General features: G+C 36.2%; 1 protein-coding gene across 2 annotated transcripts in view; it reads right to left on the minus strand.

The window, feature by feature from the left end:
* Positions 1-26,296, minus strand: part of Faf1 (Fas associated factor 1) — a 282,221-nt gene that overhangs the window by 141,368 nt on the left and 114,557 nt on the right. For both annotated transcript variants that reach the window (XM_050136195.1, XM_050136197.1), the window contains one exon: positions 13,057-13,143. In XM_050136195.1, coding sequence (XP_049992152.1) covers positions 13,057-13,143 — 87 coding nt within the window. The remainder of the gene's footprint in view (positions 1-13,056; positions 13,144-26,296) is intronic.

Genomic DNA, 26,296 nt, shown 5'->3' on the forward strand with positions numbered 1-26,296 from the left:
GTACAGTTGTTTAAATAAAACCCTGGGTACATGTGAGGGATGCACTCTAAAAAGGACAAAAATGTCACAGATTATTTCAGAATAGGAAAAAAATCAAATATTAAATATAAAATCGGGGGCTGGAGAGATGGCTCAGTGGTTAAGAGCATTGCCTGCTCTTCCAAAGGTCCTGAGTTCAATTCCTGGCAACCATATGGTGGCTCACAACCATCTGGAATGAGGTCTGGTGCCCTCTTCTGGCCTGCAGACATACATACAGACAGAATATTGTATACATAATAAATAAATAAATATTAAAAAAAAGTCTGAAGTAGGTACTGACAATGTTCTATTTCTTTAAAAAATATAAAATCACAACTGTATTAGAAACAATGAAATAATAATTTCAATGAAATAGCTGAGTTGGAAGAATTAATACAAATTACACAGGAAATATTATGTTGAAGAATGAAAGGCTCATGAATGATGGGACATATGAAGAAATAGCACCCCCAAAATGGAGCTGACAGAGAATAGAGAACAGAGAGTAGAGAAATAGTACAATGACCTAAAGCAAAAATCAGAGGATGAAAACCACAGTCAACAAGTTAAGAAATTTGGCCCTTACTTGTGAGGATTCAACAGGGAGATAGATTGGATAGAGTTTTATCTTTCTTAAAAAATAAAAAATATTATTCTAATGTTCTGTGAAGAACTAACTGAAAGGAGGCAAGAATGACACAAAAGATTAGTTTGGAGGCTTCTACAAAAATAAAAAATTACAGACTCAGTAATCAGTTAGTAGTGTACACTAGGAAAAACAGCAGAAATAGAAACAACTGAAGAATATAGGAGTCAAGCATGATGGGAACTTAGAAACGCATCAAAGATACCATTTATGAAACCAGGGAACATCAGAAGAGGGTTAGTTAAGGCCAAGTAGCACATGAATTCAATTTTTATTATGTTGAAATCAATTCTGTTATTTTGGATTTAATGTCCTTTGGGATATCTAAACAGTGATGGTAAGGTACTTCTGAATAAGGGAAGAGCTTTCAAAAAGAGCTTTCAAAAGAGTCAAACACTGCAGAAATGAAAACTACCAAAATGGCTGTCCCTTCTCCGCATCAAGAGAACAGATAAACGTTATGTAATATCTAAACACAATGTTATATAGCATGACAACAAATGGCAAATACATTAGAATACAGATCTATTTCACAAATCTGATGTTAAACCAAAGGAAGGAGTCAAGAGAGTCATGGACTAAACAAATACTGTATACTGCAAAATTCCATTCCCTAATGTTCAAAGCCAGGTGATACTCTGTAGTTTCCATCTCTTGGATAAATGAGTCATGAATGGGGCTTCTGGAATGAAGGGAATGTTTTCTTTGCTAACCAGAATGCTGGTTGTATAGAAATATTCATGAAGGTTCATCAACTTAAACATTCATGTATTTCATTGTGTTTTTCAGAAAGTATAATTTCACAGAGTTTAGTGTGCTTTATTTTGTTTTGCTTTGTTGATGCAGGGTAAGTGAACACAGTGGGGTGGGGGTTCATGCATGATAGGCAAGTGTTACCACCAAATTATATCCCTGGCCACCAACTCCCTGGATATAGATACAGTAACTTTTAATGTAGAGTCTCAATTTCTTTTTTGAGAGAAACTATATATTTTATCGGCCCATGTGGATGACAGAAGAGGATGTGTGTCTTATTAAATAACCCCCTCCTTAATTCCTCTAAAACAGGGTCCTTCAATAGATTTGAAGCTCAGCATTTCAGCTAGGATGGCTGGCCAGTGCGCCCCTGGATGCTCGAGGTGAAGGCACGAGCATCCATGCCTGGTGCTTTAGTGTGGGTATCCAGTGCAGATCTTCATGTTTGCACAGCAAGCACTCAAACACACTGAGCCACCACCGGCCCTGGCTGGATCTTGTTTGCATTGTTTTGTTTTAGTAGCAATAAAAAATTCAATCTGATATCTATTAGTTTTAAAATCCTGGGAATAGATGTTCTTAAAGACATGGTAATGGATAACAAAATTTTCAGAGTATATGAAGAAGTTAATCACAGCCTGAAAAAGACATCACTTAGTACAATAATACAACTCATTCATTTTACTTAATATATCAAAGCTGATAACATAAGCCATAAATAGGAAAACCAATGAATACTGCAAGTTAATACAGTGCTAATAAAAGTCAGCTATGTATTGTTTTAAAATGATGTATTTTTTGTCACTGATGTGCAGGTTATATTTCTTTTTCATCCAAATTACAAAAATTTGAATATTATGGAGTGATCTAAATGAGGCTGACAGGTTAAAAATAAAGAACCAGATCTCTACATGCCAACTGTACACCAATTCAAGGTAACAAACGATCCGCTTTGGTTAGGTCCAATCGCTCTTCTGAGCCCTCACTTTTGTCTTATCCACCTGCTCATTTATTATCTATAGTGCTTCACTAGTAATTGAGAAGTTAGGGGCACAGCTTCAGGGTTTTTCATCTCTTCAGAGCCACAAAATCTTTATTTACTCCATTCTATTTGCTTCCTATTTAACTGAATTACTTCTAAATTTAGAGATGACATTTAAGAGTTTTGTATTTCTCGTTAGATTTACAAATTGAATTTGAAGTTAGTATTCCTCTTTTCCTTGCAGTGATGGGGCTCCTTTCCATGGTCATCAACTAAACAGACACGATTTCTAGCTCTCCAAGTTTCTCCTACTTATTCATTGTGACTGGGGTTCTTCCCCACAAGACAATTAGCCTGCTCACTTTCAAAGTATAGGGGGGGGGGAATAATGGCTTCACATGACCTCAATAATCTTTGCAGGTAGAACTCTATTTTCTTCAGTTACTTCTGTTATTGTTCTCCTCACTCACCACAGGCATTTCTTCTGAATTTGAAGCAATTCGTGTAAACTACTTTTTAAAAAATGTTTATTTTGATTATTCTACTCCTGATAATAAATAGTAAGATTACAATCTTGACTAAGAAAGTATACAAATTAAGCTATCTGACTCTAAATCAAAGCAACTGATTTCAAAATAAGTAACATACAAAAATGATACATAACACCTACACACTGGGACAAAACAGTGAGTGTGATTAGCCAGCAACTTGGCAGCATATTTGTGATGCAAGCGGCTTACTGTCTTACTATTAGTACCTAAAGCGACTTGTTATGTATGCTTGAGGAACAAGTAATGGCTCTTCAAAGTTTATTTGTAATGTAAGTCCTGTATTTCTAACCTGTCATAATTAATTCAGCCCTCTTGCACTTTGAAATCTCCACAATAATAAGAACTTTATCAGGCTGGTGTTGGTATGAAGTGCCACAGCAAACCGAAATCCCACTGGGAGCAGTGCACAGACTTCTCCTCTAAGCAGCAAAAAGCTGTTATCATTTTCTGAATTACAGGAACTATAAAAGGACACTCTACTCAAGCTGCCGCTGAATGTCACCTGAAAAGCAATCACAAAAGGGCTCTGTCTTGGCTTATCGCTGAGCTCTGTCACTACGGCAACCAGCAGGGAATAAGTATCTGTGGGTCTATGAATTTCAGAATCCCATAAAAGCCAGGGCTAAAAAGGCATGTGCAGCCTCTCAGAGATTGACTGCATTAATACATTAGCAAATACTGTGAAACACTGGATAAATGTCAGCAATTATGGAAAAAGCGTCTAATAACGATATTCGTTGCCTGTCAAGCTCCCATGAGGTTTGATATGTAACTGCCACTCAAAGACGTCTGTAATTTTATCTCTTTTATACATCTGAATCCACATCATTCAAATTTGTACTTTGAAAGTAATAAACTGCAAAAGTTTGTTCCATGTTGATCATAACTGTCAACAAACATGCAATAAATGAACAAAAAGGCTCCCATTGGCTTTGGGAAGAATCAGTACCAATAATTGCTTATAGATACTTATCTTTAAAAAACTATTTTCTACATGTAAAATATTAAACAATGCCATGGCATAAAACAACAATTGATTTGACTGCCATAAACTCAGTTTGAACTCAAAGACCCTTTCTATGCCTAGGTGCTACCTTTAATATTTCTTTTCAGAGGAGAAAACTTCTAAGAATTTACAGTCAATAAAACAAACTACATATATGTCTCCTCATCACATCACAAAATCCCATAGAATTTTTTAGATCCCAAACTGGTTATGATTCTGTTTTTCACTATATTTTTCAAATACAGAAGTACAGGCATTTGATAATATCTAAGACCCATGGGTCTAAAAGTACAATGTAATAGATCATCACTCTTTACATTCATATTTCCACTGCTCAAGAAAATGACTTGTTAAGAAATCTTATCACACGCGTTACACCTGTTCAAATGCAATAGACAACGTGTTAACTTGCAAACACAAATGCCAAAGATTAAGTGCCACACATATGTACTAGAAACAACCTTCTAGAACAGGGTCAGGAACAGGTTGCAAAAACTACCTTTCTCAGGAACAGATGAAAAAATCCCTTGTTTCTAAACAAAAAGGGGTACATTTCTAAAACTAGAAATTTTATAAATAGAAAATACTCATCCAGCAGTTATTTTTTGCTACTCAGTGATGCTCATAACGTGAGCAGTATTCACTGTTATTTTGTGCCAAGGCTAAACTGAAAAGTTTAGACTAAAAGAAAATTAATCTGAATTATTTCTTGTCCTCAAATAGGTCACTGACTGAAGTCTGTCCTGACGATGGGTCGGACTGTCTTCCTTGTCATATATCTAATAACTTTGGACTGGATATTAGACTAGGCTTCACCACTGACCTTGAGCTTTATTTTTAAGCTTTAACAAATGGAATTCAAGAGGTCTTCAATATTGAGTTACTAAAGTGTAACTCTCGATGTGATCTGCTGAAAGCCAGCTGTATTCACTGGGGCAAATGCTATGGTTGGTAGGTGCTCACAACTGTCTGCAGTTCTTTCTCCCGGCAGCTCTTCTTTCCTGGGCCTTTGGAACATCACTCAATGAATGCACCTTGTGGCTGAAGACTTGGAAAACTCTACACAAACTTTTTTGGCTAGAATTCTTACAAATTTAGCTGTTGGAACTCAGAAGTTTCCTAGAAGAATAATGCAAGACTATCCCAGAACTAATTTGTTCCTTCTTCAAAGGCTTCAACCACCTGTGCTGAGATGCCTCACACCTGAAACTTCTGCGGTGGCAAACACCAGTAGGTAACCTCAGGACTTAGAAAGTGGCGGGGGGAGGGGGGAGAGAGGAGGGAAGCACAGCTTAAAGCCAGACTGAGCTACACATGAAACAAAACAAAACAGCCCTGAGAAACAGTTGTTTCTTATTTTACCCTTCTTCTATTTGTTTGCACAAGAAGAAAATTCTCAGAGCAGTTACAACTTCATAGGAAGAAGAAACACTAGCAAGCCTGAGACTTTAATAAACTAAAATGGAGACTCCCAGAATTTGATGTAAGTGCCTATGAAGTTCCTTTTGGGAGTTTGTTTCTTTGTGCTTCATTGACTTAGGAAATGTTTTCATTGAGTATGCTCACTGTACTACTAACTTCTTGCTCTACTCTGTACAGGATGGAATCAATTTCACAACTTTTCTTGCCTTTTAAAGCCAAACTTTTTCATTCTTCCTTTCTTTTTCTGCTTTCATTTTTTTCTTCCTTCTTCTGTTTAGCTTTTGTCCGTGTTATTTGGGGAAAAAAAATCCTGTATGTTGACAGGGGCAATGAACTCCCGAAGCTACTGAGTCTCACTACCATTCAGAAGCAACATTATCCATGACCTTGCCAAATAAAGCAAAGTCAGTGAAAATGTCCAAAGATTGCCTGAATCCAGCTGCCCTCAGACAGGTTAGCAAAATAATTTAAACAGCATAAGATGACCCTGAAGCTACTCAAAGAATGCTTTTGAATCTGAGTGTACAAGTGATATAAAGACGATGTTTACTCAAGGGAAAGGGACGTAATGTTTGTTGAATACCTACTAAATGCCAGACATTACACCAGAAGTTGAAAAACTGTAAAGGGTCTTATAGTAGATATTTTAGGTTCTTTGAGCCTCAAGTTTTTTTTTCTTGTTGTTGTTGTTGCAACTACATCCCTGCTAACATAGCAGGAAAGTAATTATATACAATGTATAAATAAATGGCATGGGCGTGTCCTACTAAAACATTACTGGCAAAAATAGATGGTAGAACAATTTAGGCTGACAGTCCTAACTGCCAACCTCTGCATTGTATCACGTGTGTCTTTTACATTAGATATGTACATATATGTAACTAATCGGTCCTATAAAAATGACTGCATTATACTAGGGCACTGTGGAAGACACCAACATTTTCAGCACTTTGGAGACTGAATCAGGACGTTCATAAAGTCAAAGTGAGACTAAGCTGAAGAAGATCCTATTTTAGAATACAAAGCAAGGAAAACTGGAACCTCCACATTATGTGACCGAATGTACTAAACCACTGAATCTTCACAACAGACTTTCAAAGATGTGTATATTGCCACCACTTTGTAGATGATAAATTACCTTATACAACTTATCCAAATAATAGCAATGTTGAAATTCAATGAACTCAGATTGGTTTGCTCACTTGTGTTTTGATTCATTAATGTATACTTTCTTCTACCTCTCTCTCTTGGCCTGTATGGAAAAACAAACCTGGATGGAAAGTTTTCAGAACAAATGAATGCCAGCATAAAAACTGTACATAAAAGAAGACATTAGATTGCTGTTGAAGAGAAGTTAAGATAAGCTGAATCTCATTCCATGATATACTTCAGAAATATCCTTACAGAAATGGATTAGGGTGGCTGAATAGAAGCTTATAAATTTACTTAGCGAAAGTGGTAAATACATGGAGGCTGGAGAAGTCTGCACTGGAACAGAGCTTCTGTGAGAAATGGGCAAAGGCACCTGCTCAAAAATATGGCTGTAACTTGACACCTACAAGGAAGAAATTGCAGAAGAAAATAGTCCCTATAAGAAAGATCAAACCAAGGGGCATTCCCTCATGCAGATTTTTGTTTTCACCATTATATTAAAAAGGTGTGTGAGTTGACGTGTGTGTGGTAATTTTACTTTGTTTTTATAGAGATGCCAGTGTACTGGATTTGCTTGGATTATCTTGAATTACTAATGTGAAAATGCTTAGAGTTGTTTCCTACCCCCCCCCCCAACACAAGCCCTCTAATCTCTGATTCTAAACTGTAATTTAGACAATGATAGAACTATGGAGGCTCACTAGTAATCACAAAAAAAGAAAAGTATTAAAATAAAATTAAAACTGCATGTCTCACGCCAGTTAGAATGGCTAAGATCAAAAACACTGATGGATAGCTGATACTAGAGAGGATGCAGAGTAGAACACTCCTCCACTGCTGATGGGAGTACATACTTGTATGGCCACTTTGGAAATCAGTATGGTGGTTTCTCAGAAAATTGGGAATCATTCTACCTCAAGACCCAGCAATACCACACTTGGCCATATACCTAAAGGATATACGATACCACAAGGACATTTGCTCAACTGTGTTCATAGCAGCATTATTTGTGACAGTCAGAATCTGGAAACAACCTAGATGCCCCTTAACCAAAGAATGGATAAAGAAAATGTGGTACATTTACACAATGGAGTACTCTTCAGCGGTAAAATACAATTACATCTTGAAATCTGCAGGCAAACGGATGGAACTAGAAAAAAACAACCCAAACCCAGAACAACAAACACAGTATGTACTCACTCATAAGTGGATATCAGATATAAAATAAAGCATTACCAGCCTATAGTTCATGACCCCAGAGAAGCTAGGTAAGACGAAGAACCCTAAAAGAGACATACATGGATCCCCCAGGGAAGTGAAGTAGATGAGATCTCCTGAGAAAACTAGAAGTGGAGGCGGGGAGGACAGGGGAGAACATGAGGGAACGGGATGGTTGAAATGGGGAAAGGAGGGAGAGGGAGAACAAGGAAAGAGATATCTTGATTGAGGGAACCATTATGTGGCTAGCAAGAAACCTGGCATTAGGAAAATTCCCAGTAATCCACAAGGATGACCCCAGCTAAGACACTGAGCAATGGTGGAAAGGGTGCCTGAACTGACCTTCCCCATAATCCGATTGATGACTACCTTAACTGTCATCACAGAACCTTCATCCAGCAAGGTTGGAAGCAGATGTAGAGATCCACAGCTGGGCACTGGGCTGAGCTCCCAGAGTACAGTCAAAGAGAGGGATGAGCAATATTATGAGCACAGGGGTCAAGATCATGATGGGGATACTCACAGAAACAGCTGACCTGAGCTAGTGAGAGCTCACTGACTCTGGACTCACAGGACCAAGTTAGGCCCTCAGACTATACTTGTGTAGCTTGAGTAGTCTGTGGGACCAATGGCAGTGAGACCAGGAATTATCCCTGGTGCTTGATCTGGGTTTTTGAAATCCATTCTCTTTGGAGGGATGCCTTGCTCAGTCTAGATAAAGGAGAGAAGGCCTTGGCCCTGCCTCAAAGTGATATGCCAGACTTTGCTGACTCCCCAGGGGAAGCCTTACCCTTTTGGGGGAGGAGGGGGAAAGTGGGAACTGGGATTGGTATGTAAAATGAGAAAAGATTGTTTTAAAAAAAGAATTAGGAAAAAATGAAGAGAAAATATATATAATAAAAAGGGAAATAAATTTTACTATCAAATTGGGAAAAACTACATGATTCTCCTGCTTTATAAACATTACTTTAAATGAACACATTGCATTATAATTAAGTATCTATGCATCATTCATAGTGTTAAACTTATTTCTACTCTATGGAAGCCAACAGTGCCATTGCTCATGTGTTAGATGAGATTTCACCTACTTGCATCTCCTTGTCTCACTACATGAAAACATCCCCTGACTGCTGAAGCTCTGGACACCTATTTCCCTGGTGACAGAGTGCAAAGGAAACTAAAAGAGTTGTGGACAACATACAGGATCTCATGCCCCATTAGAACATAGCTATAAGCAAAGAAATGTTTTAAGTCTGAAGAGATGGCAACGATGTTGTGAGGAATCGCTGATGTCACATATAGCTGGAAAACAGCAGAAGACTGAAGTCTATCAGGTTCTGAGGTCCTTTATAGTACAGGAATCTAATTACACAAAAAAATAATGACAACTGTACGGAAGAAAACACTTTCTTTGTTGCTCCCAAGTGATTTTTATATAGTATAAAACATAAAGTGTTATAAAACAACCCTTACATTCCTAAAGAGAAAAAGAAAAGCTATCTACATGTAAACTGTTATGCTACTTATTCATTTTAAATGTTTAGCTTAATTTACAATTTAAGTTTATAACGTTTTCCATCACCCCGAACTGATTAGTTTTTTGATCTGTGGTATCCCCATAAATTCATGGAGAAAGCCACTCTATATATGTTCTTATATAATCAAAGCCACATAAAAAAAATCCTGCAACTGAGCAGCCAAAGTATAAAGAAAGTTCACTTTTAGTGACCTCTGTAGTCCATCTTCTAGCCTGGCAGTGAGAAGCAAGTATTCAGGTATTCGCCACTGAAGGCTAAGCTCTCCTAACTATTATGGCTACTGTCCTGGAAAGAAATTAATTCTATTTCTGTTGGTAACACATTTCAGATTGTTTACACAGCTGACATTTCTCAGCTGTCCTCAATTCATGCCCTAAGCTGTGAGGACTAGCTTGTTTTGTAGCAGATGCCTCCAGTTAAGTGTTTTCAGTAAGTATAAAAACAACAACACCTGCAACAAAATAAATTACTCGCAAAGCACTAGCATTACATGTTTTCAAGGTCCCAATGAAACAAATTTTCTAAGGTTTGGCTAGACTCTCTCCAAAAACCATAGTTACGACTTTTTTGGCCTCGACTCAAGCACTGGAGCTAGAAGATCTGCTGTGGCACTAGTTAAAAGCCGCCGCCTGGCCCTACACATCTTCATTGTGTCGAATCATGCAGTTCAAGGCACATCCTGCCAATGTGGCAACATTTGCTCTGGGGAAGTGTGGGCAGGCACCACTTCACAGGTCTTGGGAAAAGGTGCAAATATGAATAATGAGGCGACAGGATGAAGCTTACTGGGGATTCCCTCTCCTGCTTGCCGTGACTCATACAGCACCAGGTAGTGTTACAGTTTTGGACACACTCAGCTTAGTCTGGTTCTTATAGCTTCCTCAAGAAATGGAATCACATTGCAACTCTTTGCTAAAAGTAAAATCTTATACAAATATTAAAACATGGGTCTCATAAAATACTGTATCAAACTAAGTCAATAAATTAGGACACATAATGTATAAGGTACTTTAGTACAGAGGAATAGGTCCTATTTTACTTACTTTTCCTGTTATTTTTGAGTTTGTACATTATCAGCTTATTTCCTGGTTTCTGCAACTGTGGTGTCAAAGCCATTTTTATCTAAAATTAGAGCATGTAGATCTACTCTTAAGCCTGTGCAGCTTTGCATTTTAAAAATTTCCCCATCATCTTCTGTCTTTATTGTCACTTTAGTCAGTTACTACTGACTTTAAATTACAGTAAATTTCAAATATATCAACCATGTATATCACTCAGATTCAATACTGCCCAATAGATGGATAATCTGGATCGCTTCTACTCTCACACATTCCTGCCCCCACAGGTAATTTTGTAGCAAACTGCAGATAGTCTTTCCTATGCTCATATCAGTCAATCCTTGTCTATCATATTGAGCTATTGCTGATATCTTTCCTGTCTACTGTAAGACACTCAGTTTAAATATGTTATCATTAATCTTCATAAAAATGGTGGAAAGTGGCCAAGCTTTAGAGAATTCTAGTGATGTGCTTGGATCTTAAATTATATACTTTTAGTCGTATTTATGTCTTATAATGAGTTTTAAACAACACTAAGAACATTTCTATTTTTTTGTGTGTGTCTTCTTAGATCCTAACAGAAAAAAAAAAAAAAAAACAATCAAATGAGAAACTCCAAAGTAAGCAAACAAAATTTACCAAAAAGCCAACAACTACAGTCTTTTTTTGGGGGGGGGGCAGTAGCCAGTGATCAATAATTCTAGTATTATACTATTATACAAGTGATAGCAAAGAGTCCTACTGTTTTCTAAATTTTTTAAATTTTTGAAACCCAAGCATTTTCCCAAAGGCACACAGTTTATAACTAGACTTAAATAGCATCTTCCTCAATAAACTTAGAATTATTTTGTCTTCCAAAAAGAATTTTTTTTAAAATGTTAAGTAGCATTGACGGAAGAATAGAAATTGGCCAGACAGTTGTAGTATTTATTAGAAAAATATGAGGAGCTAATTCAATTCTTAGCTACAACCATGAGTTTAGTATTACACAGTATTTGCAAAGGCCTTGATTCTTTTTAGCATTGTTTATCTTTAAAAATTAGATTTTAACTTAGAATTCCTGAAACATTCTCCTATTTGCATTTTAAAATCTTATGGTCTAGAGAGATTACTTAGTGGTCATGAGCACTTCCTGTTCTTCCAGAGGACTGGAGTTCAATTCCCAGCACCCACAGAGGATATCACACCTCCTTTCTGTCCTCCACCACCAACAGACATATATAAATAAAATAAATATAAAAAGTGACTGATTCTAATGACATATTGCTATACCAAGAAGAGGACATGCATCATGAAGCCCTCATCAGGCAAGCTACTACTTGGAGTAGATGGTAATTAGCATTGAGACACAGCTGGACAATGAGCAGAGCTTGAGATGCTTTGGAGCACTCAGGCCTAATGAGAATGTCTGCATCACACTCCTACCTTCAAGACTCAGGAATCTATGCAAAAGAGGGAACAGAATTATTACATGAGCCAGAAGTGGTGGACAACCTCGAGGGAAAAAGTTATACAAGAGGACTGATATACATACAAACTCATGGACTTTGACTACTACCTGGTGCGCAAATCTAAGTCAAATAAAATCCTAGTATAGAGAAGGAAAAGTGGGCACAAACTCATACCCGTAGCTAAGTTATTTGAAATCAACAGCTGGTAGGAGGGGAAAAAAATCAGTTTTCTCCAACGGAGTGAAAATGGATCTATCAACCAACTCCATTATGGGCCTTATGTTCAGGAAGAGCTAGCCAACACAAATCAGACTTCAATATATTGCATGAAATTCTCTAAAGATAAATAAAAAGTTTTGGACAAGCAAAACCAACCCCAAAACAAGGCAGTTATCTGTTTAGAACAGGTAAGTTAGTAAATATGGGGAGAGATGGAACAAAACTTCAAGTCAGTAGACTTCTTGTGATGAAAAGATTTCTTCTTTAGGAAAAGAGTTAATTATTGAAAATTGGCAGAGATGGAAAAGGTTTCCAAATGTATAATAGAAAGTATTTAAAAAATGATATCACTGTCAGATAACGCACTAATTTTTAAAATTTTTATGGTAATAAATGTATTTATTTATTATATTAAAAATATGTGCTATTTATGTCAAGTATAAAAAGGAGAAATTCTTTTGAATTTAATAATTTTTAAAGCTACAGACCCTTCACATAACACACATGCATACATGAATATGTATATAAATGTATGTATGCATTTGACTTTGAAATATCCATAATATAGGAAATTTTTTCTTCACCTTGAACATCTTATTAATATTAACCACATATATTCTCAAAGAAAAATTTATGACAAATCAAGCAATACTATATTTTTTTTCTTTTCTTTTTCTTTTTTCTTTTTCTTTTTTTTTTTTTTGGTTTTTCGAGACAGGGTTTCTCTGTGGCTTTGGAGCCTGTCCTGGAACTTGCCTCTGCCTCCCAAGTGCTGGGATTAAAGGCATGCGCCACCCTCGCCCGGCTGCAATACTATATTCTTGACACTGATACATATCATTACCAAAATATTACTGTGCTTGGCTTATGACATTTGTTCTATAAATGTGTTCAAATTATTACAATTTTTCAAAATTTTTGACATGATGTGATGTAAATAAAAAGTTCTTTCAGTGGAAAATTCAAGAGCATTTGATTCCATTTCTAACAGCCAACTATATTGAAAAGGGAGGCTATGAACTGGGCAGGAACTTACTGAGTCATCAGTGGCAGAAGCTGGCCAGCCCTCCCATAACTGATGTCGAACAGGTATACTCGTAAGGTCATACACATTTCTCTTTACCTAGAAAAAGAAATAGAATTACAACAGGATTTTGACATTATTTTAATCATGGTAGCTTTAATTCATTTAACATAAAACATGTTTTATATTTTCTTTTAACTTCAAAACAATAATTTAGACTACAAGTCAGAAAAATTTTACAAAAGGCTAAAAATACAATAAAAGTCAGAGCAAAATTTCAATGAAGGCTAGGTGAAGTAGTATTTCAAGAAATAACTTTCTTTTGATAATGATTGATTTTGGGGGAATATATGCATGGTGTGTGGATGGATATGTGCATGTGAGGAAGGGTGCACTCAGAAGCCCAGAGGCATGGGAGTCTCTGAGCTGGAGTTACAACAAGTTAGCTAGGGTCTCTGCAAGGGCAGTGCACACTCTCACGCTGAGTTCTCATCACTGCTGACTTTAGGTAATCGTGCACTGAAACCTGACTACATCTATATATGCTTGTAAGTAATTTAATCTGAAAACTTTATGATTCAAACAAAAAAGTACACTTCAAGTTTTCATTTATGAGAAGAAAGTGAATTTTGGTTAAAATGGAGTAAGGGATGTAATTTTTAATTTGAAAGGCACAGAACAATATAAAGCAGGTTAGATGATTTCTTTGACATCACCCCAAATTAAAAACTAAGCTGAGGTTTCTATTAATATCATATTTTAGCCTCTCCTAAAGACAAAATAATTGCTACAAAGTTGAGTTCCAGGACAGTCATTAAAAAGACTTAGTGAGATCTTGTCTCAAAACAAGCAAAAATAAATAAATAATCAAAACAAGGCTGTGGGGAGTTCAACTACCTATCTGCTGTCCAGTGACTTAGGACGGGTCATACCTTGCTGGGGTTGCTGGCCAAAACCTGCAACTGCTGTACTCCATTGCAAGGCAGGAGGAACTCCAGCAAGGGACCAGCTTGGACAATTTAGGACTCTGCAAAGCTTAATCCCCTAAGGATCATATCTTTCTTTAATTTCTTAGCATTTTTCTAAAAAGCATATAGGAATTCTATTTCATTCTTCATTTACAATTAAGATAATTAGCTAATTATAATAATGAAGAGACAGTCCATCTGATAGTATACTCTTCATCCAGGCTGATTTTGAGATGTTGCACTATCTTTTAACATTTTAATATGGCTGCTCAACAAGCAGCACTCAAGCAAGCTTCTAAAGGGCAGAACTGTAGAGTGCCATGCTGTTTAGCTACAGCACTTTGCTATCTATCATCATCATCATCATTGTATCTTTATTACACACTAACAGATCTAAGTTAGCCTTCCAGTGAAACAGAGATATGCACAAACTAAGGGGAAAAATAAACATGGAATTCAATCTATTTTTAACTTTAACATACATCTGTGGGAGAAAAGAATCAGTAACTGAGCTCTGAGGCACTTGGGACACAATTTGACCCCCCCCCCCCACACACACACACACTCAATTGAAACAGGCAGTTTTTCTCCACAGCTAACATGCAGCATTTTTCTTACAGCTGCTACATCAAGTTTGGAAATTCTGATTAGTCCTTGCCAATCTGACAACTTGGCCAAAGGCAAGTGGACCTGACGTAAGCACTTTGGTTAGCTGAGTCTATTTAGTCGCACTTATGTATTACTGCTCTTGGGGACAAAGGTGCTTCAATAATCCAAAGCATTACATTCATAAAAAAAAGACAGAAGAGAAAGCAGGAGGAATCTGTAGACTTCAAGACAAAATTTCTTTCTTTAAACTTATGTTTGGAGTGCCCAAATAAACCAGAGTTCATCAGCTATTTCCAAACAAAAGCAGAAGAAAAATATGTGTTGGAAAGGTGGAGAGGTTACCCCATCATTGGAAACTTACCAAAACATAATGGGCACAGAAACAATGATATACTATTATGAAATAAACAGTATTTCATGTTTCCTTACTCATACATAGTTCACTGAACTGAGTAACATTCCTTTGCTGTCCTAAGCCTGAAAAGCAAGTTCTGGCTATGGTGCTATGTTGGTATAAAGCGCAACGCCAGACTGATGTGCTGAACAAAAGTGATCAAAGTTAAATTCATGTTAGCCATTGCACAAGTATTTGGCTTCATTGTCCTTCCAAGAAAGACATCTGTTAAGCTACTTGTCATAGAATAAACTAGTTAATGCAGAGAGAACTTAGCTGCGAGAGTACCATGTAAAGGATATTAGGCTAATGTTTGATTATTCCAAAGCAAAGGCTATATTCAAAAAGTACTCTCAGATTGTGACAAAAACATCTTATGCTAAACTACAATCATTAAACAGCAATTTAAGTGAAAACAAATAGGCTTTTCAGAATTAAGTTCATGCTGTAAGCATAGGCAGACTTTACCATTACAAAACAAAGTGGTAAGACACCAAAAAATTCCACTGTCTTTACTGATGTGTATTCAATTAAAGTTTAAGTCACAATTGTGCAGGAAAGGAAAAATTAACAAGTACCCAAAGCAAATGTACCAGAAATTATTTTTAAGTAGCCTTTGAGGAATTTGAATGACAAAAAACAACTGTGTATATAATGATGCAGATGAATTTGAAGTTCCTATGAAGCAGATCAAAGACACACAGTTCTCCTCTGGGAGGGAGACTAAAGAGAAAAGAAGTGGGGAGAAACAAGGGGGTGGGCAAGAATAAGGGATAAGGATGATAGAACAGTAAAAGAAAACGGAAGAAAAAAGATAGAAATGGCCTGAGGTGAGAAAAAAGAAGAAAGAAAGTAACTGAGGGATCTGTGAGTGTCTGAGAAAGGAGAAGGAAGACGCGGAGTTGGTACACTGCAGCCGACATCCTCAGCTGGTGATACTGTGCCATTTCTGATGCAGTTTCATCTTTATAGCCTGTTAAGTTTCAGTTAAGTAAGAACAAGTGACACTTTACTGGATAACATTTCCTAAGGGACTTTTTTGTCTGACTTATTTTCTTTGATTAGCAGTGGCTCAAAATCAGGCTGAACCTTCAAAATCCTTTTAATTCTAGCTTTGTGTTAAGCTATATGTCGATGAGATTTTTGGCTGCTAAGCCATGCAAATGCCTCATTTAGTTCTGAATGAATACAATAAGTACTATGGTTGCCAGTCCAACATTAAAACGAATTTGAATTTCAAGTTCTAGATTAACCATAGATTTTTCTGGAATTTGCTTTCTAGATTTTAAGGGAATTTTTCTCCACTACTTCATATGAGTATAGGAACACGCACACCAGAAAAACTTGAGAAAGTGCAGAATATGGTTTTGATTTCTTACTTTCATTGGTGACATGTATTTAAATACTACAATATTTTTTTAAAATGCTAATTTTCTCTACTTCAAAATCATAGTGCCTCAATATTTATGGAGATTAGTACTGGAAGGACAACTTTATGATGACATGCTCAATAAAAATATTCATAAGAACTCATCTTTCCCCCAAGTTTTCTTTTAAATTCACTTAAAATTTCAAAGAGCTTTTCTTTGAGTAAAATTTCATTAGAACTTCTTAGAGAAAAATTCTTAGGAAAGTTACCCTACTGAATGGTAAACTTTAAAATTTAGACTCAAGTGAAATTAACCTCAAATGAGTTGTTCTTAATTATTCCAACTGAAACTAATAGGCCTATAAAGTTTAGTAAAGAACACTGTCAGTTATAATAAAGCCACTGCTTGTGAACTAAATACTGATAAAACTATCAAAACTTTTTTCAGGGAATTTTAAATGTCGCCCATGTATGTGCTGTAGCGTAAACAAAAGCAGAACTCGAGTTCGAATTCTAACCCCACAGCAACTACTGTGGGCCAAATGGTGGGGCCTTTTTGAGATTTAGTTCACTCATCCTTAGATGAGAATAAAACTTGATCATTTCTGCTTTTCAATGCTATAAAATCCTAGGAATTCATGAAGATACCAGAGTTAATCCTGGGTGCAGAAAAAGAAGAACTAAATATATGTAGGACAAGGGCGTAATGAGGGCGTTTACAACCATTCAGGATCTAGTCTTAATTTTCTACAATGGAAGAATTAAAGTAGAGTCAATAAATATAACAGACATCAAAGAGAAAAATACAAATAATCCCAGATGAGAAAGATATAGAAGCATTTCGAATCATTTTTCTTGGATAAAGAAAATCAAGTCCTTATTCTCTTATACTTCAATAAAACCTATTTTCCCCTCACAAGATGTCATTTTAAAATAAAGCCCATCACACAGTTTTTGAAGTAACTATTCCTTCTCATCAGTGAGATAATGTCCTGGACAGAAAACTACTACCTATGTGTTAACAGTTATAAAGATTTTTAATTCACTTCACTAAAACGGTTTGAAATTGGACCCTTTAATTTTTATTTAACACTTAATGTAGGGAAAATATACTTAACTAATAATGTTCAGAAGAGTTTTAAATGGGTTCTGGATTTTCTGAATTAAGATACTAGCGAGCAAACATTATCATCTTTACAAGAAGAATCATGAAATGGCAGGCATCCAGTGGGATTTTTCTGCCACTGTTACAAGACCCAGCAGAACCAGAGCTTATCCAAATTTGAAATATATGGAACTATGAGCTGCAACTGCATGGAACAAGGAAGTGTTTGCTGTGGTCTGTTTAAATCAAAACAAGGCAACAACCAGGCTGAGTCCCAGTTTCCTGGCAATCTCTGGTTTTCTGAAAGACTGGGTAGTTAGGAAACCAATCACTGCTGATTCAGAGCGAATGGGCTTTGAACACATACTACATATCTAATGCCTTTCTTTTTTCTTCTTTTCAACATACTGCACATGCACTGCAGTTGCACATGGATTTGTTTTACTAAGATGCAAGTCTAAAAATCCTTCCTGAACAAAAAAAACGTTTGAAACCGGATGGTGCAAGGGGAATGAGAAGGTGGCATCAGTAATCAAATGTTAATTAGCAAGCTTTTCCCCTTCCCTCAGGGCTGGCCTGTGTTAGAGAATTCAAATCAGAAATCAATGCTCCAAGTGTTTAACTATTACTTCTTCTCATTAACCATTAAAAGACCAAGCAATTTTCTCCTCATAAAAACAGTAACTCAAGAATTTCTTTTTCTCAAATACCACCTTTCCAGAAAACAATGAAGAGGCCTATAAAATTCAAGTGCTTTTCAACGAGGCTTGAACAAACTGTATTCTGCACTTTTAAAACATCTTTTGATTCTAAATGAATTCTTCATTTTAACAACTGTACCTTAGTCCTGCTTTTACCATACTTACAAAACGTATTTTGCTTCTTCCCTATAAAGGAAAAGGGCAGCAGGCATTTTACAAGATTACTGGGATAGTAATGAAAAGAATCAAGTACAGAATCTAGCTTAAACACATATATTTGAAATGGGTTTTGGCCATCAGGAAAAACTAATGAATATAAGGTTAAGCATTTCTACTAGATACACGATAATTATACTGAAACACTGGTGAGAATAAAAATACTGTAAAAACTACAAAAATTACATTACACGTAAACCAAACTAACTTAAGTTGTAGAATTAAACAAGCCTAAGTCTATATCTTTACTTAAAAGTTAAGTCTACGTTTAAAGACAAAAGACTTTTTTTCTTAAGTCTTGGTATACCAAGCTGGCCTAGAACTATATAGAACAGGCTGACTTCAAATACTCTGATCCTTCTACCTCCACTACCAGGTATATACCACCACAAGAGGCTTCTGTGGTGCCATGAAAATAATCCATGGCTTCATGCATGTTATGCAATCACTTTACCAACTGAATTACATCCCTAGCTCTCAAACATAATTCTGAAAGACTTATAAAAATCCATAATAGATGAGAAAACAAACTATACAGTACAAACATTAAAAATTTAGTGGATTAAAAGAGATTCTAGAGAAACTGTGAAGTTGAAAATAATGATATCATAAACAAATGAGGTCAATGACTTTTCTATGACACTATTTCTCAAAGCAATAGTGATATCAACTTGAAGGAATAAGAGATGCATACTCCTGGGCCCTGCGCATCCCAGTGAGCTGGACACTCTGGGGCCTTGCACGATGAGTCAGAACATGTCCTGAAGTTTAAGAATTAGAGATTTTATATACAGGGTCCTCCAGGCAGCCATACCTCTTTAGTTAACTGATTTCTAAACCTTTCAAAGTCTATGCTTAAGAGGTCCTATCCTTTTTAAGAATGAATAAATTTCTAGAAATGCCGTAAAGTAGGTGGGATTAGATAGCAAACTGCTATCACTGAAATCCCTGAACCTTATAAATTTACTATCCTTCGATAAATTCTGACATTGTGGAAAGTAACAAGTGTTTCCACCTATTTCTGTCATAGTGAGCTTATGCTGGAAAATGGGTGGTGTATTGCTTATAGTGAATAAAACAGCAGGGACTCAATAAATTCTCTTAAAATTTCCCCCCCACACACATAAAATGAAGAAAATTAATAAGTTTGTGCCATCAGAAGGGAAATTAAGTAAAACCTAGAAATAGCTGCCACAATATATGAACATTTTCAGGAGTCTCATGTTAGATGACATACAAATCCCACTGGTTCAATTTTGTTCTGGTCTACTACTGGTAGAGCATGTGTCCAGCATAGGCAAAGCTCTGGGTCAGATCCCCAAGAGAACAGAGGGCAACAAAAGAGACAAAAGACTGTGCATGAACCAGAAAGAACTTGTAAGTCAGAAATGTTTTGATTTTAACTTTTACTTTCAATGGGTAAAACAAGAAGCAATGCACTGGTTAATTTCAAGGATAGTATACATGCTACCAAATATGTGGCCGCAAGCACATTCACTTTAGCCTTGACCACCAAACACAAAATTGGCACAACCTAATCCAGAAGATAGCTAAATGAATGAAATATGCAACGCTAAAGTGACCTGCTGAGAGAAGAGAGCAACTAGTCAGGCAGTTTTAGAGCAGGAGAACTTGCCCCCAACTAAGAGCTCCTGGACACATGGTGGTGTGCTCTCCCCAGCCAGTCTCGGCCCTACAGAGCCATCCAGCAGCTTTAGGGACCGTTTCTGCCTCATCATACCAACTGTCTTCTTTCTCATTTACGTCTTCTAGAATAAAATTTCTAAGACTTGGACATCTATCATCCATAGATTTCCCTCTTTGAATTTACAGGAAAAGAAACTGGAGTCACTCACTCAGCGACTATTTCCTGTGGCTGTGAGATTCCAGCACCTTAAATACTGAGTTAAAGCCCAGTGAAGTAAGAGAAAAGGGCTCCATCGACTTCAAAGACCCCACTTTTTATTACACTGAAGTAGGGCCCAAGTGTATCCCAAAGGCCAGTAAACCTGTGTTGCTTGTTTCTACCAGCAAATCGTGCTAGGGAATCATGATTCCTATTTGTTTTCATATGGTTTCTGACTGCTTCTGTACTGCCAGGTTAGCAGAGTAGATCCAATACGCTATAATATTTTGAATATTTTAAAATAATATTATCTCACCCTTTTCATGGGGAAAAAGGCTACTTGATGTAGAAGATAATACTGCTAACTTTTCAAGATGTTAAAAAAAAATGGGGGCTACAGCCATAAACATGACATCTATCACCTCCTCCAAAGCTCAGGAAACATTAAGGAATGTGGGGGGGAAGGAGTGTAAGAGCCATAGAAGTAGAGGAGAGGTGTGGAAGGCTGACTTTGGGACATAACAGAATGCAGCACTCTGGCACTCACTGCAGGTATACTCACTGCAGAATAGCTCAAGATTGGGACTAACAACACACACTGTCATGGAAGGGAGAAGGTTTCACCCCTGCCTGGGAAATTTTCTTCTGTGGTGTAGCCAATGGTATAAAATACTTGTCCCTGCAAAAGACCCTAATGAAACTCACTGGTTTAAAAAATCGATTAAAAACAAGATACGAAAAAAAGATGAGGGACTAGCTGGAAAGATAAAAGAGCTTAGTGTGAAAGGGAGGGAGACAAAGGACAAGGGAGGCTAGCAAGGAATGAATATGGTGGAAATACATTATACATATGTATGAAAATGTCATGATCAAACTCATTATTATGTGCAATTAATAAATGCTAATATTTTTAAGAGCTAGGGGCTAAGGATACAGCCCAGTTGTAGAGTGCTTGCCTATTATACACAATGCCACACTTTTAATTCCCAGTACCACAAAAAAGAGAAAAAAATTAAAAAATAATGTTCTTGTTGCTTACTTAAATATATACATATATGCATACACATATCCATACTCTATTTATTATTCATAGAAAACCATAAAGATATACAACAATTTTATCCTTTCTATGTCATGAGATTATGACTCATTTCATATTTTGTATATTTTTATCTTTTTCTTCTTTAATGAGGAGTTTTCAAAATGTTTTTATTCAAAGTTAAAGAAACTTGTACCAGAACAACCTGGGTTTTTATTTCAGTAGTCCTGTTAATTACTGGATGTTTCTTAGTATAGAAGTGGGGCAGGAAACCGACCAAGCACTAACAGCAAGAAGTTTCTAGTTTATATTAATGTATCATGCAAACAATAACCTTTACTTGTATTATTTTTTTTTGCGTCTGTCCTTTATTGTTCTTTTGATTTTCCAGTGATTCTCTTATTTTGTAATTTTCTACCAAATAATTTACACACAAGATTTGGTGATACAATGTCATACATTCTCCATGTTCTTGAGTACATATTATACAATACCACTCAAAATTATCCAATTTCAATAAACTTTCTCTACAATGTTGTAAAACAGGTACATAGGCCAGAGCACTTCATATCCTCTCTTTTTTTATAATTACTATCTTTATTTTACAAATACAGAAACTGAGCTCACATAAAATAATTGATTCAAGCTTCCTCCACCTAGTAGATGCGAGTACAGAGTCTAATGTAGCCCTATAAAACTCTAAGGTTGAGATTCTTTCATAATTACAATAGATTTCTTAACCTGCATTTTTGTAAAATAAAAGGTTGTGGTAAGTTATTTTAAAATTCTTTCTACCTGACATTTTTATAACTGTAAATAGGAAAATTCTTTCTTATCTTCGTCAAGAAAGAGGGCCTCACTACCTAATCCAGTCGGGCCTGGTCGTCCGTGCTTAGCCTAACTTTGAGAGTACTGGATTACTGTCACATACTACCACATAGACACATTTATGACTTTTCTATAGGACCATTCAAACATATGCTAAACAGTGGTCATCAAGTAGTAACAAGTGAGAGTGACCAACTACAGGCAGTCTCCATCACAAAAGCAAGCAAACCTTTACACATCTGTCATACTGAACAAGCAATAAAGTAAAGTGGCTGATTCCCAACTCTTGCACTATTAAGTGCTGTTTAGAAAGAAAAACTGCCAGAGCAAATAGCAACTAGCTATTATTACATAACCGACAGCTGCTTCCAAGAGGTCACAGACACCTGAGAAAGAAACAGCAAGACTGACAATCATCATCATAATCATCGTCAAAATAATTAAACCAAAGCAGAAGAAGAAAAGGATATTAAGACAATACTAAGGAAGCTTTATCATTGGACTGTCAGCAAACACTCCTCTCTCTCTCTCTCTCTCTCTCTCTCTCTCTCTCTCTCTCTCTCTCTCTCTCTCTCTCTCTCTCTCTCTCTCTCTCCCTCCCCCCGCCCCACCATGGACACTCTTGCCACCTCTTTTTCCATGCCTTTGATTTGACTAAGTGAAATCTTGGAAATTCTGAGAAATTCATAAAAATAGCTATGTTATATTTGCAACCTCTGTGAGTTCTAAAATGGAATTGTATGGGAAGAGAATGTGGGCAATGCTTTTAAACTACGTGGCACATCTTAATTTTTTTAAAATAGAATTGAATTTCTGTTTTATTTCAGGTGAGTCAAAGCATATGCTTGTGCTATGTATAGATACAAACAGATTAAGCTACATGCTTAAATATCCTACATTTAGTTAATACCTAAATTACAATAATAAAAGACTTCAAACCTTCTTAACTAAAGAAGACAGTTGAATAAGTATTTCAAAAAGTTAAATGTTGATTATGTTTTTGGCAAATAACAATTTTTGTAATGTGGGAAAAACAACCACCACCCCCTCCCAAAGAAAACCCTTTCTTACCCTGGCAGCATCACACTGAAGCTCAGACATGATGTTTATGTTTGCTTTTCTGTATTCTACTGCCCATCCTAGCCTTTGCTTTCTCTGGGACGTGAAAAAAAGTGGTGGGAACCACCAGCAATAGAACTTCAGTCTATAATCAGGTCCCTAATAATTTTATCTTTTCTTTTTAACAAAAAAATGCAAATAACAAAGACAACAAAGGGACTTAGTGTTGAGGTCTGCCATGAATACTAAAGTGGCCTGGGGGTGTGGTTCATCAAGTGAAAATAAACCATTCAAGTCACCCACATCAAGAAGAAAGTTTGGGAACAACTAGGCCAGTGTTTGCATTTGGAGCTCTGGAGTCAGGAGAGTTGCATTTCCCTTGACTCTGCTTAACTGGGGCACCAGAGAAAACATATTTAATCTCTCCTTTGGGAAATGTAAACCAAGTTTTTCCAAAGAAAAGCCCCCACAATATTTAATAGTGCATTTGATCAGACTTTAAAATTCTAACTTGTCAATTTTCATGATCAAATTTCATAATTATTGAGAGAGATGTAGGTGAGGAGAGTAAAGAGATCATCTTCAGAAAAGTAGCTGCATTGGCCAAGAGCAAAGTCACAAAAGGATAAGGACAAAATTACACACCGAGTTTAACTTTGATTGAATGAAACAGAGTTGGAAGCTGGCTCCAAACGCCAAATGAATGGACACTATAAATGAAAGCTTAATACATGTCAAACTTCAAGGAATGAGGCTGCCAATGCTCAGAAGCTCCAGTTAACTGGCTTTTAATTAAGGCAGTTAAAAATCCTAACCCGAGAGTTTCACTGTTAAGGCTGGATCGAAAATGTAGATATAACTTATTTAGAAAGAAAATACTAGGAACACTTTAGCATTATCACTTGATGTATTACTAAGATGGGAAAAAATTAACGACATGATTCATTAAATAAGTACACATTCTAAACAAATTGTCTGGTCTCCTGTTTAAAAAAAATGACTCCTATTTATTCATTAACAAAGCTATTCCTTAGCTCATCCCTGCCATAACCTGCTCTATTCAAAAACCATATGGGAAAGGACATAAAAAACCGCCACAAACCATGGACTTCTGGTATTAGTGCTACACACAGCAAACCCCTATTCATTATTCTACCTCCCTTGTTTAATCTATCATTAAGATTCAGTGACCCTACACTAAATTTAAAGCAGATCCTTCCTTCCTCCCATGCCTAAATTCACATACTTTTCTAGTTGGGGATGCCCTCAAGTATTAACAACTCTACGGGGTTTCTCTAATCTCAGCTCTGAACTATGTCATGCTATAGAACCAAGAAATTGCTGTTTTACATCTCTAACTATGGAAGCTCCATAAAAAATGACCATATAATTTACTTAATAAGATAAAGAAAGAAAATCACAACTTATTATTTTTTCACTGTATATGACAGAAGAGGCACATGGAGACATTGTCAAGCTGTCTTATAAGTATAGCATTACTTCAACCATATCCAGAGTTTTAAATAATAGTGAAATTTTCAGGGGTTGACCATCTTGATAAGTGATAAAGCAAAAAGAAGGGAAGAAATGTTGATCTAAATACATACTTGATAAATACATATGGGAAATGAGACTTTAAGAAAAGTTACTATTTTAAGAATAAAAACCATTTAAAGTACAAACAAAAACCTCTAATGACAATGAGATAGCACAAAGGGTAGAGTTATATATATATGATCGTATACTAAGACTAAGAGAACTTTCTGTGATGACATAAGTCTTTTTAATTGTGCTAACCAAGGAAATGGCCACAAGCCACATGTGGCTACTGAGCACTTGAAATGTGATTGAGGGATATAATTCTTAATTTTTCAAACTTTTTAATTAATTTAAACTTAAATTGCTACTGATGCCAAGTAGCTTTCCTATTGTACTACATATTAAAATGACGTAAGGAAGTAGATCATCTAAGGAAACATAAAATTATATCTGGAAGAGATTGACACGCTTTACCTCATTTTTATTTCTTTATAGTCTTTGATGTATCTTTAAAAGTATAAATCAGGGGCTGGAGAGATGGCTTGAGGGTTAAGAGCACTGGCTGCTCTTCCAGGGGACCCAGGTTCAATTCCCATCACCCACATGGTGGCTCAAAACCACCTACAATGAGATCTAATGCCCTGTTCTTGTCTGTAGGCATACATGCAGGCAGAATACTGTATACATAATAAATAAATTTTTTAAAAAGTATAAATCATATAGGTGAATTATTTTCATAGTGACACCTTTATTGTTCTAATAATGTTAATTTAAGGTATCTACGAACTATCAATGGGAAGCATTTAGCACTCCAAAATTGAAGAGAAATTTGAAAATGAAAATAACTTTGAGCAACAATGAGCTAGACTATGATCATTAAATTAAACAGGGACTTAGGTAACTGCCACATTATTTAGCCTAGAGACTAAGTATTCATCATTTCTTCACTCAAAATAAAAAAAAAATGGTTACCTGAGAATGACTATAGAATAATTTAGATACTACTAAAATAAATAAAATGTGTATTCCTGGCAGGATTTTTATTTTACAGCGTTATAATCAAAATATTATCGTAGGACAGGAAAGAAAGCAGAATCCTTAAGATATGCACTGCTAGGCTTAGAAGAATACAGAAGGTGTAAGGGATACTATAGTCACCACCAGCCTCAAATTCAAGCCCTGCCTCATTCAGGAAATACTTACTGAACACCTCTTTCCTAAGTGCCTTCAGTATAGCAAAGAAAACGCAAGGGTGTTTGAGGAGCAAATCTCTTATAGTCCAATAAGGAACTTAATGTAGTTAGAACAAAAATATGTAAATAGTTGCTTACAATATGCATACACAGGACATAGGATTTTTTTAAATAAATAGGTAAATTCTTAAAAGAAGAAGGAGAAAAGTATAAACGGGACAACAAGCAATACTTAAGAATTAGTCTCAAACTTCTGCTTTTGAAGGCAAAATCCGTATCAGACATCTATCAACTGCCTACAATTCCAGTTCCGAAGGACCCCACACCTCTGGTCTCGAGAAGCACCTGCTCTCATGTGCACACTCCCATACACATAAATTAAAAAA

This window comes from Alexandromys fortis, unplaced genomic scaffold (genome assembly GCF_014885135.2).
Source record: "Alexandromys fortis isolate MF-2015 unplaced genomic scaffold, M_Fortis_MF-2015_v1.1 scaffold_13, whole genome shotgun sequence".
Lineage (NCBI taxonomy): Eukaryota > Metazoa > Chordata > Mammalia > Rodentia > Cricetidae > Alexandromys > Alexandromys fortis.